General features: G+C 36.1%; 1 protein-coding gene across 1 annotated transcript; it reads right to left on the bottom strand.

Moving 5' to 3' along the window:
• Nucleotides 1-18,132: 18,132 nt before the first annotated feature.
• On the bottom strand, nucleotides 18,133-19,606 carry LOC132368603 (Y-box-binding protein 1-like). Its single transcript, XM_059927311.1, is given in 2 exon segments — nucleotides 18,133-18,773; nucleotides 18,776-19,606. Coding segments are annotated over 2 exon segments (972 nt in total). The 5' UTR covers nucleotides 19,458-19,606; the 3' UTR covers nucleotides 18,133-18,483.
• Nucleotides 19,607-19,859: the final 253 nt, after the last annotated feature.

Here is a 19,859-nt window from a genome sequence, read left to right as displayed (position 1 = left end):
GTTCTGTAAGCACCAGGAAAGCCATCCTGGTTGTATGAAGCCAGCATCTATTCTGATCAGTATGTGACCTTACCATACTGGTCTCTTCAGTAAGATTTCAAACCTATGTCCCATGCCTTAAATCTCTTAACTTTAAAAATGTGAATATTAACAATACCTACTTCATAGTTTTATTGTGAGAACTGCATTAAATAATTCAAGTAAAATAATGCAGTTAAACCATAGTATCTGGTATACATAAGTAATCAAAGACTAATAGCTATTGCTCTCTTCCCATTAACCCTCAAGATCATTGAAACTAGCATCTGGGTGAGGTAGTAACTGATGTTTATTATCACCCAGGAATCTCACAGTCATTTTCCTTGTCACTTATTACTTAATAATAAGTGAAGCTACTACTACCTGAAGTTTTACATAGGAATCATTTGTTCATGAAAAGAAAAACCATTGTAATGCAGAACTGGAGACTGAAATAATAGTAAATTATGTGTTAGTATCAAGATAGAAGTAAAAAAAAAGGGGGAACAAGGGAACCTATTATAGTTAGCTCAGTAAATATGTGTCAGCAAAGCTAAGTCCATGTTTGTTCACTATAAATTTGTATATTAAAAGCAAGGCCATACTAAATATGTGGGACAGCTGTGGCAGAGGCAGAGCTGCTGGCTGAGAATTATGAATTTATTAACATGGTGGAAGAAATTTAAGATAAAATAATTTTCTGAGTGACATCTCAAGTCTACTAAAAGCTGATAAATCAATAAACCAAATTTGATTTACCCAGAAGAAAACTCTAGCTTGGCCAGGAAAGAGCAAGTATAGGTCAAATCTACATTGGAAACACAAACCATTTAGGGGACAGTAAAACATCCTGCTGATTCAGGGGACCACAACTAAAGGGCTCTGAAAGGGAAGTGTTCAGACCTCAGAGGCTTTTGAAACACTTATGAATGAATTCAAAGGGTGTAATCACCTGGCAAATTAGATTGTCCTATAAATCGTAGAGCATAAAAAAGTATAATAGAGATCTGACTTTCCCCTATGATGGAGTAAGGAGGTTGACAACTCCACTGGCTAAAAATAACTATCAAGTGGGACAAAATGTCCAAAGCCAACAATTTCATCAGCACTCTGGAATTTGACCAAAGGTATACAACAAACTGAGAAGTGTTTATTCATGAAAAACACATTTATTAATGAACTTTGAGAAAGAACAGTGTAGGTATGTGCAATTCTTTCCTAGGCTGCTTCTCTTGCTCCCTACCTGCAGCTGAGTTCTGTCATCACGGCCCTTCACCGAAAGCATGGGCATGGCAAGCTGTAAAACTGGCAGCTTTGTCGCTGCTGGAAAAGACTCACTTGATTTGTGTTGTCAAGGTGTTGATTCAGTAGTAAGCAAACAGGGAGTGCCAGCAGGCTAACAGGGGATTTAACAGAGAGTTCCAGGAAATGAGACAGCCATAGAGAGCGTAATAAATCTGCCATATATCCAGGATCTACCAGAGGCTATGCACAGGTGCAGAGGTGATCAGAGTGGACACAGGCCACCCATACATATCCAGTCCACAGGACTGGGCTGGGGCAGCAAATGAACACAGAATGGTCAAGGGAGAGCCTAGCAGAATATAAGAGGTGATGCAGATTTGAAAATGGCCTGGAATTTGAATACACCCTCAGTCCATGCACAGATTCATCAGCCGAGAGTTGAAGCTTTACCGGCTTGAAATTTTTGAGCACTAACTCTAGCCAGTCTTTGGGTGATCTCTAACCTATGCCAACCCAGGAACCCTGGCTTAAAAATAAAACCAACCAAACATTTGAGCAGAGATCAATGGTCATAACGTTACTAGGGAGACAAACTTCACAGATTTAGTCTAGGTAAGTTTATAAACAAACAAACAAATAGCAACAACTCAGGTTAGAGGGAGGTACGAGCCAAATCTAGAGTTGTTAATACATTATCAAAAAATATCTAGTATTCCACTGAAAATCAAGAGACATTCAAAGAAGCAAGAAAGTGTGGCCCAAACACAGAAAAAAAATGGCTTTCATAGAAATTTTTTCTGAGTGTCCCAAGATGTTAGATTAAGCAAAGACTTTAAAGCAACTATAATAAATAAGTTGAAATAATAATAGAAACTATGCTAAAAAATATAGCAACAATGATATAGTGAATAAATAATCTCAAAAAAGAGATGAAAATTATTTTTAAAAAGGGTAAATGAAAATTCTGGAGTTGGAAAGTACAATAAATGAAATATATAATTCACTTGAGGAGCTCAACAAAAGATTTTAGAAGACAGAAGAAAATCAGTGAACTTGAAAATAGAGAAATAGAAATTTTCCAATCTGAAGAACAGAGAGAAAAAAATAAATTGAAGAAAAATGGAAACCTCATAAACCTGGGAAACAATATCAATTGTACCAATGGATGAATAATAATGAGTTCCAGAAGGAAAGGAGAGAGTAAAAGATGTAAGAAAAAATATTTGAAGAAATAAAAGCTGAAAACTACCTAACAATAAATGTCAAAAATTCAACAAATTCCAAGTTGAGTAAAGATAAACAGATTCACACCTAGACATATAGTAAAACTGTTGAGAAAAAAAAAATCAAAAGAAAAATTTGAAAACAGCAAGAGAAAAATAACATGTTTAGGAGAACAACAATTAGAATAAAGGCTGACTTCCCTCAGAAACTATAGAGGGCAGAGGCAGTGGAATGGTAATTGAAAGTGTTTAAAAACAAAAACAAAAACTATCTGTCAAGAATTATATATCCATTTTTAAATGGAAGTCAAATAAAAATCTTTCCTTTACAATGACTAAGAGAATGTATTGTTACCAGACCTGCCTTACAAGAAATTCTAAAATAAATCCTTCAGACTGACAGGAAAAAGTATCAGATGTTAAATCAAATCTACAGGAAGAAATGAAGAGCTCCATAAATATTAAATATATGGGTAAAAATAACACAAGACTCTATAGATTTGTTCTCACTTCTTCTCAACTTTTTTACAAGATATGATTGCATAAAGCAATGATTATAACAAGGCATTTTTGTATTTATATTGTATATAGATGTAATACATATGATAATAGTAGTAAAAATGAAGAGCACAAAATGGAGAAAGGAAAAATATGTAGAAAGAAAAGAAAGGGAAGGAAGGGAAAAGAAAATTAAAGAAAGAAACAAAGTATAAAGAAATAAGAAAAATAGACAATATTTAAATACAGATTCAAAAATTCCAGGCAAGATAACAGCATGTAAAATTTATCAGATGTTTATTATTGTTTTAGTTGTCCATGTTAATAATTCAGCTAACCAAACTAATCGATATAAAACACCATATTAATAAATTAAAGAAGAAAAAATATGATAATCATTCCAATAGACCCTGAAAAGGTATGTGACAGAATTTCACACTTATTCCTGATATAGACTCCTAGAAAATTTGAAATATTTAAGTGATTACCCTAAGCTGTTAGGCATATGCACAAAAAACAAAGCAATAGCAACATAAACTAGATTAAACATTCTTATCTTTACTGGTAGAACTTTAGCAGCATCGACATTTCAGCTGGGAAGAAAAATGACATATTCATTATGATCTCCACTTTTCTACCCTGCTGTGGAAGTCCTAGCCAGCAAAGCAAAATAAGGTTTAGGGATGGGGAGGGAAGCATAAAGGCTGGAAGAAATACAACTGTTGACGCACCCATGAGTTGAGTTTTGTGTTTTACCTAAAAAATACAAAAAAAAAAAATACAGTAAAATCACTACAGTTAATAAAAGAGTTTAATGAAATTTATGGCAACAAAATAATGCAAAATTAATATTCTTCTGCATGTGCAATAAATGAGTGAAAGATTATGTTAAAAAACATTCACAATAGCAATAAAAATGTAAGGTATTTTTCAAACAAATCTAAGAAAATGCAAAAGTCTTTATGGAGAAAATGATAAATCTTTACTGAAGGTCATAGAAGAAACTTGAATATATAAAGAGATAAATGTCTGATTGGACTTGCATTGCATTTATAAATTAATTTGGTAAACTTTGCCACCTGCATAACATTGAGCCTTTCAATCCACACACAAAATATCAGTGACTGTTTTATGGAACTTGACAATTTGACTGTAAAGTTCATAGAAAGATAAGAGACAAGAATATACAAGACAATTTTAAAGAAGAAAAAAACTGTCCAGGGAATGTGCACAAGCACACTTTAAGGCTTATGGTAAAGCTATAGTAATTCAGTGTATAGTAACTTCACAGAGATGTACAAATACTCTAATGGAACAGGATCTAGAAGCAGACTCACACATGATTTGGAAATTTGTACATAGAAGAAGTCATACTGCAAATCAGTAGGGAACTAGTGGATGATTCCGTAAATTAGATGATAGATTACCCACCTGTGGAAAAAATATAGATTTTCATCTCATATTTTTATATAAAATAAAATCCAGATAAAGAAAACTGTAAATGATTAGAAAAAGAATAGAAAATATATTTGGGGGATTTTTTTTCTCTTAGAAAATATTGGAAATGTGATTACCTTTAAAAAAAATCATATATAAAAGACAACATTAATAATGTAAAAAAAACAAACAAACAGGTACTGAACTGAAGGAGGATATTTGCAATGAATGTAACTGCCAAGCAATATACAAAATGTACAAAAAGCAGTTAGATATCATTAGGAAAAAGTCAATCAAATAGAAATTATATAAACAATTAACATAGGAGAAAACTGAAATGGTCAGTAAACTCATGAATACTTGTTTGGCCTCTTTATTACCCAGGGAAATAAAAATTTAAAGAAAAATGAAATAGTATTAATCCTATGCCAGATTCACTAAAATACTTATACCTTAGGATAGTAAGTAAGGGGAGGATGTGGGACAATGGGAACACTCATATTCTGCTAATGTGAAACTAAATCAGCTTGATTATTTTTAGAGTCATCTTTATTAACTTTTCCTTTAAAACTTTTTATGGAAATTATCAAATACACAAAAATAGAGAGAATTATATGATCAATCTCCATGTACACATTACTTGACTTCCATGATTAGCAACATTTTGTCAAATTATGTCCTTTACCCTCTGCTACTCCTCCAGTCTCCCCAATTTTTTGCTTGCTTGTTTGTTCACTGGATTATTTTAAAGACAATCCCACAAATGTTATTTAACAGATAAAGAGATCTGTTAAATGCTTTTCTGTGCATCTCTTACTAACATGGGCATTTTTAACACCCACTTAAAAAATGAGCAGTTAATCCCAGACCATATTGAAACTCTTTTAACAATATCATTGTTGTTGTTGTAAGTTTGGATTAAATTCAACTGAAGTCTACATATTGCATTCAGTGCTCATGTCTCCCCTAGGTCTCTTAAAACTGATAAGATGCTCTTTCCTTCCTTTTTATCCCCATGTATTTGGTATGTTGGAAAAAACTGGGTCACTTGTCCTATAGACTGTCCCACATCCTGGATTTGGCTGAATGGTTTCATAGGGTGCCTTAACTTGTTCCCCATGCCATTCATTCTTGTAAATTGATAATTTGATCTTGCATCTTTTTTAGGTTGACATTTTACATCTTAGGCATGACTATTTCATGGGTGGTGGTATGTGCTTTCTATTTCCTTACATCTTGAGGAAGATAATGTCTGTTTATCCCAGTTTTAGTGAGATTGGATCACAGGTTTCAGGTGTAGATAGCAATTTTGTATTATTTGGTGTAGTAGGAGAAAATTCTACTATCTAAGTTCATTTCTTGATATTTACACTAAAGCAGCTCTAAATAAAATGCATAAGGAAAAGTGTAAGAAAGTTCACTAAAACACTGTGCTGGAACTGGATAGCTTCTGTTTGCCCCTTTAATGACACTCTCTAGCCAGCCATGTACCTGTAGGGCTGAACTCTATGAAAAAGTATAGGTGGACTCCTTGGCGCCCTTGGCATCCTTGGCTCCTGCTTGTGTTCATCTAAAGAGGACACAAAGCGAGAGATCTGTGGAAGACAAGAGAGAAAGTTCAGAGTGTTTCCACTCCACACACCAGCCTCCTTCCTGTTAAATTTTCTCTAGTTAAGGTCACAGCTAAGGCAGTCCTTTCCGTGAGATCTTTCTACCTAGTTTTCATTACCACTCACTCCTCTTTTTCCCTCAGGCTTAAGTTTGGTGATTAGCCTTGAAATTGTGAAGTAACCCTTGGGTTTTCCTACACCTTGCCTGTTTCTTTTTAAATAGTTCTTTTATCGAACTCTTTCTTAAAGAATTCAGCTTGAGCATACCGTCTATTTCCTGCCATAATTAGACTGATATATTGCTCAATGGTAAAATTGAGCAATATATCAGTTGGATAAAATGTAAATGTTTATTCGTGCATTTGTTCACTCACTGAACAAAGGATTTTTGAATGACTCTTCTAGGAACTGTCAATACAATAATGAACAAAACGAAGTCCCTGCTCTCACTGAGTGTATATTCTAAACATAAGCAAATAGGTATATATATCCCCGGATATAAGTTCATCAATACGAAAAGTGAGCTTAGTATATTCATACAGTAGAATTCTATGCAGCAGTTAAATTGCCTGAACAAAAGATACATATATTAACAGATGTAATAATAAATTAAATAGTAGATTTTATAACGATGAGAGTAATGTTTATTATTTAAAGTTAAAAAAACAAAACCCAGTTAAAAACTCACACACAAAAACATACAATAACAGAAAAAAACATGAGATTAGTACACATGAATCTTAGGGTTGTAGAAAACTCTGGAAGACAGGGAAGACTATGAAAGCAGGTGAGGCATGCAGAAGTTGTCAACTCTACCTGTAGTAAGTTTTTTCTTTACTTAAAAAAATAAAACATCTAAAGAAAATATGCATTATTTTTCTAAAGCTGTTTATTGGTATACAGGTGTTTGTTAAATTATTCTCTATACTTTTCTATGTGATTGAAATAGTTCATGTTTAAAAAACATGATCTCTTTTATTTATGGATTCTGGAAAACAAAAAATTTTCAAAAACAAACAAAACCCAAGCTCATAGATACAGAGAACAGACTGGTGGTTGCCAGAGGCAGGGGTGGGGGGAGAAATAGGTGAAGGGGTATAAAATTACAGAAAAAAAAGTACTCACTGCTTATATATTTAAAAGTGAAATAAAATGGAAAATACAGAGCTCTGGTTCTGAACTGCCTTTTAAAGACCACTCACGGAAATAATACTAGCTAAATTCTAAGCATCTGGTCTGCCTCTCTTATTCTGTCACAGTTTGGATTTTCCCTACGTTAGTATGCCCTTACTTGTCCCACTGTTCATAAGGCCTTGATCAGAATCCTACCTGAACAAGCCCCACCCCTCTGCCTCTCTTTGGATTATTCAGATTTTCCTGTTACTAAATTCATGCTCATTCAGTTTTGTTCACAACTAGATCTGTCCATGGTGATGTGGTAGCGGCTTAACTGGAGACCAGGTTTAGTATCATTTCACAGTCATTCTAAGCAGAAAGTACTTCAGATAGACAGAAAAGATGATTATTTCAAAAGCTAAGGACTTATTTAAGTTTAGAAGTAATATTACTAGACAACTCTGACCCTGGATTTTAGTGTATATGATAAAACTTCCAAACATTTAAGCCATTTGATGAAATTTAGTCTATTCACTGGCCAGTGAGGCATGCTGGTTGAGGCATGAAATGATTACTGATACATACTTTCAATGGTATGACTATTTATTCAACAGCTATTAAAATTTATTCATTAAAAAAAACTAAATCAATTGGATATGTGATCTATCAGATTTAAGAAGACTGAGTTTTTTTGGGAAAATAAAAATTTGCTTTATTTCAAAACAGTAACTTCCTTATATTGGCGCACTGGTCAATATTCAATACTGATACAAGTGTACATTTCTTAGGAGGTCAAAGCATGTATGTCAGGTGAATTTTCTGAATTTCTTTTAAAGGCATACTCTTTAAACCATATAAAATAATTAGAAACAATGTACATCCACAACACGTGTAATATAAGCCACAGCTCCAATTTAAGCTGAATAACCAAACCATGTAAATTACCTCAACTAATATTTGCTAATATTCAGAACATTACATATTTTCCGTAAAAGTAAACTTCCATCTACTCTTCCCATCTCCTAAACCCTCCAAGAAGTAAAATTTATTTTTCTATTAGATTTAAATAGTAAATCCAAATATTTACTCATGATGGGAGATTCTGGCATTAATTATAGCTGAGTTTAACAGAAATACAGAAAACCTTGAAGATTTATCAAGCATTTAAGCATGATCAATTATAGCAATTCCTTAGAAGCTCTAATGAGAAAGGCAGTTCTCCACTTTCTAATAACACGTAAGGTTTATGTTGCACAATGCAATTCAACAGAACTGCATTCTGACCAACGATAACATGGGGATAACCTCTTAAAATTTTACCTCAATTGGAAGTGAGCATGAGAATAACACAACTAAATATATTAAGAAATAGAAGATAGTCACCATTGAAAGTTATTCTAATGAGTTATTTTTGGAGGTACAAACAATCCAGACTGGAATATGCTTTACAAAGACTAGAGAATTACTTACAGAAATGTTAAAAATGCTGAGCTCTAAATAAGCTAAGCAAGGCAATTGAGCACATGTCTTAACCAGATGCCTACCTTGATTATTTTTATGAACAGCTATTCTGCAGCCCAGTTTTTATGTGCAATTTTATTTTACATATGTGCACAAGAGAGAAAGTGAAATGAGAGAAAGTTCAACATTAACCATATTTAGCATTCCCTTAGGCATCGCATACTCACCAGTGCAGTCACAAATTGTTCCAGAGAAAACTGGATAAAATCATTGTAGCTGTTAAGCATGTCATTTTGTATTGAGAGCTAATATGAAAGATGATAAAGTCCATAAGGATATTATCTCTAATGCCTGAAAAAAATCCTGTAAAACATAAAAAGAAACAAAACAAAAAATCATCACCACTATCAACAACAGAAAAAACAGATCAAAGGGAGAAATATACCTCACTAAAAGGTAAACATCCAGAATACCTAGCATGTAAGTCCAAGCTGAATTTGAACACATTTATAGAAGATGCATTCTTGTAGGCTAGTGTGACCAGACAATACTACTTGCTATAGTCTGTCTTCAAACTATAGAATCAACAAGTCATATCAATCATGAAATTATTGAATCAGCCACCTGTATTGATTACTAATATGGCCAGGACAACTTTACTGACTTTTTCTGCTGTATCACAATCCATTTGGTCAGAAGCAGAAAACCTTTGCTAAAAGTGAGTTTCTAATAGTGGCAGTCTTTGTTGACAAACAGGTGCCAAAACCATGCTGACTTGAAAATGACAAATGACTTTGCCAAAAAGTCACCTCGGACTTTGAGTTCTTGGCCCCAAGAAACATCTCCTAATGGATGATTCACAAGTTCTGTGAGAGCCTCGGCAAAATTCTTTCTTCTCAGAGATGTAGCAGCTAACAATACTTTTTCTATTTTAGTAAAATTGTGTTTGGTAAACAGATGAGCATAGGCAAGTGAAGACGCCTCTGTGTTGTGAAACATGGACATAGGTTTTTTAAACTTGTTATTGAAGGATAACATATCAAACACAAGTATAGACATTGTAAATGCAGTTAGCTGAAGTTTCACAAACAGAACACATCCTTGCAATCGGCACTCAGAATAAGAAATAGAAAACTACCAGCACTCAGGGAGCTCCCTTTTGCTCCTTTCCAGTCACTATCTATATAATCCCATAACCAAATGCATAGATTAGCTTTACCTGTATTTGTTCATTATATAAATGAAATCACATGGTACAGCTTCTTGTGTGTGGTTTCTTTCCCTCCATATTATTACATCTGTGTTTTCTATACCTCTTGTTTACGTACATCTTAATAGATGTGGGGTTCTTCCTATGAATTTCATCAGATATTTCCAAACCCAGGTCATGCTAATGTGTAACTTCCAAAGTAAAATACAATCAGGGGATATAGGGCTCAAAAATATTAATTTTTGAGGAAACTTTGGCATGCTAATTGGAATTATTCCAGTTTCTTAGGTCAAATAAGAAGTCACCAGAGTAAAAATTCAACTGAGTAGGAATGTTATTGATAAAGGTGCTAAAACCTGACCACAAAATCCAATATGTACACTTAAAAAGTGACTGAAAAATGTAAGTAAATAATAATAATGGACAATTTAAAAGGCTTTATATACCTTTAAAATTCAAATTACTGGGCTCTGAAGTGAAACATTTTTGTACTTGGGAAGCACTTTGAAACACTAAATGTACATCTCATACACTTTCATAGATGAATAGATCAATATTTAAATATGAAAGTAGTTTTTCAACCTCATATAATCACTGAGTGAGGAATAAAACTCAAGTCTTTGACCTATCCATCTCCAAAAAATATATTGTGAGAATAAGGTTATTATTATTCAGCTGAGCAAAGCAGTGAGGAAAAGAGAAAGGAGAAAGGATGGACTCAGAAAGTTCCTCCAAATATGCATTAAAGACATTTATGCAACTTTCTACTTAGCACCAGATATTGTTGTGTTATTTCTTTCAACAATCTTGCCTCCACTTTTCAAATTTTAAATCCTTACAATTGCTGGAAAATTGCCAGTTTAGTAGCAGAAATAATTGTTTAAACTAGAAGTTATCACCATATTTTGGACAATATTAACACAGGGATACCTCCAAGATATTGTTGATTTAGTTCCAGACCACCACAGTAAAGCTAATATCACAATAAATCAAGTCTCACAAATTTTTTGGTTTCCCAGTGCACATAAAAGTTATGTTTACACTATATGGTAGTCTATTAAGTACACAATAGCAATACCTTATTGCTAAAAAATGCTAACCATCATCTGAGCCTTCAGCGAGTCATAATCTTTTTGCTGGTGGAGGGTCTTGGTCCAGTGTTGATGGCTACTGACTGATCAGGGTGGTGATTGTTGAAAGCTGGGGGGAGTTGTGGTGATTTCTTAAAATAAGAGAACAATGCAGCTTGCTATATTGATTGACTCTTCCTTTCACAAACAATTTCTGGGTAGTATGCGACAATGTCTGATAGCATTTTACCCACAGTAGAACTTCTTTCAAAATTGCAGCCAGTGCTCTCAAACCCTACTGTTGCTTTATCAACTAAGTATATATAATATTCTAAATCCCTTGCTGTCTTTTCAACAATCTTCATAGTATCTTCCACAAAGTGGAGATTCACCTGGGGAAGGAGGTGAGCTGGTGTGTGCTGTGGAGGGAGGGGAGGGGTTGGAGCGTGAGCAGAGCTGACAATGGCACCTGTGCAAGAGGACACAGAGGCAGTGCTGATAGTGGAAGATGGGTTACATGCAGGGAGGATTCTCATCAGAAGTGAGTAAATTAAAAAGAGGTTTTCACTGATCAAGAAGGGGGGCACAATTATAGGGAGAAAAAGAACTAGAATAAATGCTGTGGTGGAAAAGTGTAATTGGAAATACTGGTATGAACACATGATTTTCAATATATATGAGAAGAAATTTTTTACAGGTGTATATATATATATATATATATATACTTAAATACATATATATATATATCTGTTGAGAAGGCCTGGAGCAGTGACCCACCTCCTTCCCAAATCAGTGAGTACACTGATCAGTGAGATCCCATACCTTGGTTTCCAAATATTTTCTTCATGAAAGGGAAAAAGAGCTTCACTGAAAAATTGTTGATTACAAGGCTAGAGCAGGAAATGGCTCATGGAATGGCAAAAAAACTTGGAATATATTCTGGTGCAAAAAATAATGAAGGACTGAAAACGAAATGTGGTATATCAAAGGAGCACAGAAGTCAGCTTGAAGGAGTTTCTTCCATGCAAAGCTGGGGTAACTTCAGTACCAAAAGAAATAATAATGATACTACAGATTATAGCTCATTGAATAAAACAGCAATCTATGAGTACATGGAGATATAAATAAACAAATAAATAAATGGAAAGAAGTGAATGCTCTCCCTTATAGTAGAATGCCAGCTAATAAAAGTAGAATGAAATTTAAATTTACAAAATCACCACTTGGAAACTCCCATAGTCATAATTATCATAACATCAACAGATGCTAAAACTAGCCTGTAAAATATTGATGAGAAAAGGGAAACACATGTTGTCTCAAAGTATCTCCCCAAAAGTACTTATTAATTACAAAGTTTAAAAAAGTATACCTTTATAGTGGAGAAACTTAGAAAGTACCACTTAATTTTGTGATGAAAGTTAACATCACTGGTAACAGGACAAATCAAAGCCATGTACCATTGGACAGGATTCATAAAGAAGAACACAGCATCACTTCTATATTTTTCTTGCAAGGTATAACCTGATTGAAAATTGAGGAAACATAGACAAATCCAAATTTGAGGTCAATTCTGTAAAATAACTGACCTATAGCACTTGTAAGAGTCAAGGTCATGAAAATCAAAGAAATACTGAAGAACTGTTTCAAACTGAAGGAAATGAAAGACACATAACTGAATGTAACATGTAATCCTCAGCTGGATCTTATTACTATAAAAGACATTATTAGGAGAATTGGTGAAACTTGAACTGGGTCTGTGCATTTCATAGTAGTAATGTTTTAGTGTTAATTTCCTGGTTTGGATGGTTGTGCTATGGTTATGTGGGAAAATGTCCTTGTTTGTAGAAAATACACTGCAGATTAACCTCAAATAATTCAAGGAAAAAAGTTTTCAGTACTGTACTTGCAACTCTCCTGTGAGTTCAAAATTATTTCAAAATAAAATAATGGAAAAAAGTAGAGGAAATTAGTGTTTAATGGGTTTAGACTTTCAGTTTTCAAGATGAAAACATTTTAAAGACTTCTACAACAGTGGGAATACTATACTTAACATTTCTGAACTGTACACTTAGCAATGATTAAGATGGTTCTGCGTTTTTTGCCACACTAAAAAAATGGAAACAAATGAATCAACAAGCAAAAAAAAAAAAAAAAGAGTATTATTTAGGAGATGAGTTCCCAACGCTGAGCAGGGGGTAGTTTTCAGAAAATACAGATGTCGAAATCCCAGTACTGTAGATTATGATTCAGTATGTCTGGATTATGGTTTCACACACAGCCAGGGATGGGAAAACACTAAGCACACTCCCCCACTTGCAAGTAAATAACAAGAGCTACATTGGAGTAGAAAAAGCACTTGACCCAGTTAGGAGTGTTCCACTTACTAGTTTTTTGTTTTTTTTTTTTAACATCTTTATTGGAGATTGTTGCTTTACAATGTTGTGTTAGTTTCTGCTGTATAACAAAGTGAATCAGCTATATGTACACATATGTCCCCATATCCCCTCCTTCTGGTGCCTCCCTCCCACCCTCCCTATCCCACCCCTCTAGGTGTTCACAGTGCACCGAGCTGATCTCCCTGTGCTGTGCAGCTGCTTCCCACTAGCTATCTATTTTACATTTGGTAGTGTGTATATGTCAATGCTACTCTCTCACTTCGTCCCAGCTTACCCTTCCCCCTCCCCCTGTCCTCAAGTCCATTCTCTACGTCTGCGTCTTTATTCCTGTCCTGCCCCTTGGTTCATCAGAACCTTTTTTTTTTTTTTTTTTAGATTCCATGTATATGTGTTAGCATACGGTATTTGTTTTTCTCTTTCTGACTTACTTCATTCTGGATGACAGATTCTAGGTCCATCCACCTTACTACAAATAACTCAATTTCGTTTCTTTTTAAGGGTGAGTAATATTCCATTGTATATATGTGCCACATCTTCTTTATCCATTCATCTGTCGATGGACACTTAGGTTGCTTCCATGTCCTGGCTATTGTAAATAGAGCTGCAATGAACATTGTGGTACACGACTCTTTTTGAATTATGGTTTTCTCAGGGTATATGCCCAGTAGTGGATTGCTGGGTCATATGCTAGTTCTATTTTTAGTTTTTTAAGGAACCTCCATACTGTTCTTCATGGTGTCTGTATCAATTTACATTCCCACCAACAGTGCAAGAGGGTTCCCTTTTCTCCATACCCTCTCCAGCATTTATTGTTTGTAGATTTTTTAATGATGGCCATTATGAAAGGTGTGAGGTGATACCTCATTGTAGTTTTGATTTGCATTCCTCTAATGATTAGTGATGTTGAGCATCCTTTCATGTGTTTATTGGCAGTCTGTTTATCTTTGGAGAAACATCTATTTAGGTCTTCTGCCCATTTTTGAATTGGGTTGTTTGTTTTTTTGATATTGAGCTGCATGAGCTTCTTGTATATTTTAGAGATTAATCCTTTGTCAGTTGCTTCATTTACAAATATTTTCTCCCGTTCTGAGGGTTGTCTTTTCGTCTTGTTTATGGTTTCCTTTGCTGTGCAAAAGCTTTTAAATTTCATTAGGTCCCATTTGTTTATTTTTGTTTTTATTTCCATTTCTCTAGGAGGTGGGTCAAAAAGGATATTGTGTGATATATGTCATAGTGTGTTCTGCCTATGTTTCCTTCTAAGAGTTTGATAGTGTCTGGCCTTACATTTAGGTCTTTAATCCATTTTGAGTTTATTTTTGTGGATGGTGTTAGGAAGTGTTCTAATTTCATTCTTTTACATGTAGCTGTGCAGTTTTCCCAGCACCACTTATTGAAGAGGCTGTCTTTTCTCCATTGTATACTCTCGCCTCCTTTATCAAAGATAAGGTGACCATATGTTCGTGGGTTTATCTCTGGGCTTTCTATCCTGTTCCATTGATCTGTTTTGGTGCCAGTCCCATACTGTCTTGATTACTGTAGCTTTGTAGTAGTCTGAAGTCCAGGAGTCTGATTCCTCCAGCTCTGTTTTTCTTTCTCAAGATTGCTTTGGCTATTCGGAGTCTTTGGGTTTCCATACAAGTTGTGAAATTTTTTGTTCTAGTTCTGTGAAAAATGCCGTTGGTAGTTTGATAAGGATTGCATTGAATCTGTAGATTGCTTTGGGTAGTATAGTCATTTTCACAATTTTGATTCTTCCAATCCAAGAACATGCTATATCTCTCCGTTTGTATCATCCTTAATTTCTTTAATCAGTGTCTTATAGCTGTCTGCATACAAGTCTTTTGTCTCCTTAGCTAGGTTTATTCCTAGGTATTTTATTCTTTTTGTTGCAATGGTAAATGGGAGTGTTTCCTTAATTTCCCTTTCAGATTTTTCATCATTAGTGTATAGGAATGCAAGAGATTTCTGTACACTAATTTTGTATCCTGCTACTCTACCAAATTCATTGATTAGCTCTAGCAGTTTTCTGGTAGCATATTTAGGATTCTCTATGTATATAGTATCATGTCATCTGCAAACAGTGACAATTTTACTTCTTCTTTTCCAATTTGTATTCCTTTTATTTCTTTTTCTTCTCTGACTGCCATGGTTAGGACTTCCAAAACTATGTTGAATAATAGTGGTGAGAGTGGACATCCTTGTCTCGTTCCTGATCTTAGAGGAAATGGTTTCAGTTTTTCACCATTGAGAACGATATTGGCTGTTGGTTTGTCATATATGGCCTTTATTATGTTGAGGAAAGTTCCCTCTATGCCTACTTTCTGGAGAGTTTTTATCATAAATCGGTGTTGAATTTTGTCAAAAGTTTTTTCTGCATCTATTGAGATGATCATATGGTTTTTATCCTTCAGTTCGTTAATATGGTGTATCACATTGATTGATTTGCGTATATTGAAGTATCCTTGCATTCCTGGGATAAACCCCACTTGATCATGGTGTCTGATTCTTTTAATGTGCTGCTGGATTGTGTTTGCTAGTATTTTGTTGAGGATTTTTGCATCTATGTTCATCAGTGATATTGGCATGTAGTTTTCTTTTTTTGTGACATCTTTGTCTGGTTTTGGTATTGGGTGATGGTGGCCGCATAGAATGAGTTTGGGAGTGTTCCTCCCTCTGCTATATTTTGGAAGAGTTTGAGAAGGATAGGTGTTAGCTCTTCTCTAAATGTTTGATAGAATTCTCCTGTGAAGCCATCTGGTCCTGGGCTTTGTTTGTTGGAAGAGTTTTTTTTTTTTTAAAGATTACTGGCAACCTTTTGGTTTTGTTTTGTTTTGTTTTGTTTTTTAATTATTTATTTATTTATTTATTTATGGCTGTGTTGGGTCTTCGTTTCTGTGTGAGGGCTTTCTCTAGTTGTGGCAAGTGAGGGCCACTCTTCATCGCAGTGCACGGGCCTCTCACTATCGCGGCCTCTCTTGTTGCGGAGCATAGGCTCCAGACGCGCAGGCTCAGTAATTGTGGCTCACGGGCCCAGCTGCTCTGCGGCATGTGGGATCTTCCCAGACCAGGGCTCGAACCCATGTCCCTTGCATTGGCAGGCAGATTCTTAACCTCTGCGCCACCAGGGAAGCCCCTGTTGGAAGATTTTTAATCACAGTTTCCATTTCAGTACTTGTGATTGGTCTGTTTATATTTTCTCTTTCTTCCTGGTTCAGTCTTGGAAGGTTGTACTTTTCTAAGAATTTGTCCATTTCTTCCAGATTGTCCTTTTTATTGGCATATAGTTGCTTGTAGTAGCTCTCATGGTCCTTTGTATTTCTGCAGTGTCAGTTACTTCTCCTTTTTCAATTCTAATTCTGTTGATTTGAGTCTTCTCCCTTTTTTTCTTGGTGAGTCTGTCTACTGGTTTATCAATTTTGTTTATCTTCTCAAAGAGCCAGCTTTTAGTTTTATTGATCTTTGCTATTGGTTCCATGATTTCTTTTTCATTTATTTCTGATCTGATCTTATGATTTATTTCCTTCTGCTAATTTTGGGGTTTTTTGGTTCTTCTTTCTCTAGTTGCTTTAGGTGTAAGGTTAGGTTGTTTATTTGAGATGTTTCTTGTTTCTTGAGGTAGGATTGTATTGCTATAAACTTCCCTCTTAGAACTGCTTTTGCTGCATCCCATGGATTTTGGGTCGTCGTGTTTTCATTGTCATTTGTTTCTAGGTATTTTGATTTCCTCTTTGATTTCTTCAGTGATGTCTTCGTTATTTAGCAGTGTATCATTCGGCCTCCAGGTGTTTGTATTATTTACAGTTTTTTTCCTGTAATTGATATGTAGTCTCATAGCATTGTTGTTGGAAAAGATACTTGATACAATTTCAATTTTCTTAAATTTACCAAGGCTTGATTTGTGGCCCTAGATATGATTTATCCTGGAGAATGTTCCATGAGCACTTGAGAAGAAAGTGTATTCTGTTGTTTTTCGATGGAATGTCCTATAAATATCAATTAAGTCCTTCTTGTTTAACATGTCATTTAAAGCTTGTGTTTCCCTATTTATTTTCATTTTGGATGATCTATCCATTGGTGTAAGTGAGGTGTTAAGGTCCCTTACTATTATTGTGTTACTGTCGATTTCCCGTGTTATGGCTGTTAGCATTTGCCTTATGTATTGTGATGCTCCTTTGTTGGGTGCATCAATATTTACAATTGTTATATCTTCTTGGATTGATCCCTTGATCATTATGTAGTGTCCTTCTTTGTCTCTTGTAATAGTCTTTATTTTAAAGTCTATTTTGTCTGACATGAGAATTGCTACCACAGCTTTCTTTTGATTTCCATTTTCATGGAGTATCTTTTTCCATCCCTCACTTTCAGTCTGTATGTGTCCCTAGGTCTGAAGCGGGTCTCTTGCAGACAGCATATGTACAGGTCTTGTTTTGTATCCATTCAGCCAGTCTATGTCTTTTGGTTGGAGCATTTAATCCATTTCCATTTAAGGTAATTATCGATATGTATGTTCCTATTACCATTTTCTCAATTGTTCTGGCTTTGTTTTTGTAAGTGTTTTCCTTCTCTTGTGTTTCCTGCCTAGAGAAGTTCCTTTAGCATTTGTTTTAAAGTTGGTTTGGTGGTGCTGAATTCTCTTAGCTTTTGCTTGTCTCTAAAGGTTTTACTTTCTCCATAGAATCTGAATGAGATCCTTGCTGGGTAGAGTAATCTTGGTTGTAGGTTTTTCCCTTTCATCACTTTAAATATGTCCTGCCTCTCCATTCTTTTTTTTTTTTTTTTTTTTTTTTATTTAAGAGCTTTATTAACAGGTGCTTGCAGTTTGTTAACTTTTTTGAAAAAATCAAGCTGTAAACTTTTATTACAAATTAAAAATGAGGTTCTTAAAAATCTCAACTTGACCAGATATGAAACAATTTAAAAACCTTTAAAGGTGTATTGAGAAAAACCAGGCTTTTTTTTTTTTTTTTTGAAACACGTTTGTCATTACCAAAAAGAGACGTCTTTAGGTAAAAATAATAAAAACCCCATACGCTGCATAGACAATGCAGATCGTTCTAGTTATCTGGTCAACAGGCAAAAAGCAAGCACTTAAGGTTTTCAGCTCCAATCTTTTGTTCATTTCTTATTGCTGGAATTTCGTATTCATTTCTTCTTGTTGGATGACTAAACAGGATGATGGTAGAGATGGTAAGCCGGCATTTACTCAGCCCCGCCCTGCTCAGCCTCGGGAGCGGACGAATTCTCAGCTGGTGGATCGGCTGCTTTTGTCTCTTTGCCATCTTGTGGTTTAGGGTTTTCTGGGCGTCTGCGTCGGTAATTGAAGTTGCGGTGGTACCGACGTTGAGGTGGCTGCTGACTTTGGGTCTCATCTCCTTTATTTTCCTTATCTTCTTCATTGCCGTCCTCTCTGGGCTGTCTTTGGTGAGGAGGGCCCCTGCGGAATTGTGGTCTATAACCCCGATACATATTCTGTCTCACTGGTCTACCTGTTCTCCTGCACCCTGGTTGTCAGCACCCTCCATCACTTCTCCCTGCACAGGAGGGTTGGAATACTGTGGTCAACGCCCGTAGGGTCTCCGCATGTAGTAAGGTGGGAACCTTCGCCTGCGGTAGGGCCAGCGCTGTTGGGCCTGGCCTTCAGGAGCACTCTCCGATCCCTCATTCTTTTCCCCACTCTCACTATTCTGGTAATTCTGCTGGTAATTGCGTGGAGGACCCCTGCGACATGGATAGCGTCTATAATGGTTATGGTCTGCTGCGTGTTTACTGCCTTGTACTGGAACTCCACCAGGGCCTGTAACATTTGCTGCCTCTGCACCCTTTTCTCCTTCAACAACATCAAACTCCACAGTCTCTCCATCTCCTACACTGCGAAGGTACTTCCTGGGGTTATTCTTCTTTATGGCAGTCTGGTGTACAAATACATCTTCCTTGGTGTCATTCCTGTTGATGAAACCATATCCGTTTCTTACATTGAACCATTTTACTGTTCCCAAAACCTTCGTTGCGATGACCTTCTTGTCCCCGCCGGCAGGCGCCGCCAATGTGAGGCCACCCGGGCCGCCGCTCCCTGCGCCGCTGCCCGTCGTGCCGGGCTTGGTGTCGGCAGCGCTGAGGGCGGGGGCGGCAGGGGGGGCAGCGGGCGGCTGCTGGGTCTCGGCCTCGCTGCTCATGGTTGCAGTGATGGTGACTGGGGCCGGCTGCGGCAGCTGCGGCTTCTCCCGGGATGTGATGGTAACTAGGCCGGCGGCGGCGGTGGGGCTGCTCAGGGCTCTCTGGGGTCCGCTCTCCGCTCCCGCTACCGATCGAACTAGCGAGAATGGCGGGACGGGCGGGATAAGCCCGGCGATCGACCCTGCCTCTCCATTCTGGCTTGCAGAGTTTCTGCTGAAAAATCAGCTGTTAACCTTATGGGGATTCCCTTGTATGTTAGTTGTTGCTTTTCCCTTTCTGCTTTTAGTATTTTTTCTTTGTATTTAATTTTTGATAGTTTGATTAATATGTGTCTCGGCATGTTTCTCTTTGCGTTTATACTGTATGGTACTCTCTGTGCTTCCTGGACTTGATTGACTATT

This window comes from Balaenoptera ricei, chromosome 7, assembly GCF_028023285.1.
Source record: "Balaenoptera ricei isolate mBalRic1 chromosome 7, mBalRic1.hap2, whole genome shotgun sequence".
Classification (NCBI taxonomy): Eukaryota; Metazoa; Chordata; class Mammalia; order Artiodactyla; family Balaenopteridae; genus Balaenoptera; species Balaenoptera ricei.
Note: the sequence above shows the minus strand (reverse complement) of the source record. Positions and strands in the feature narration are given on the sequence as shown.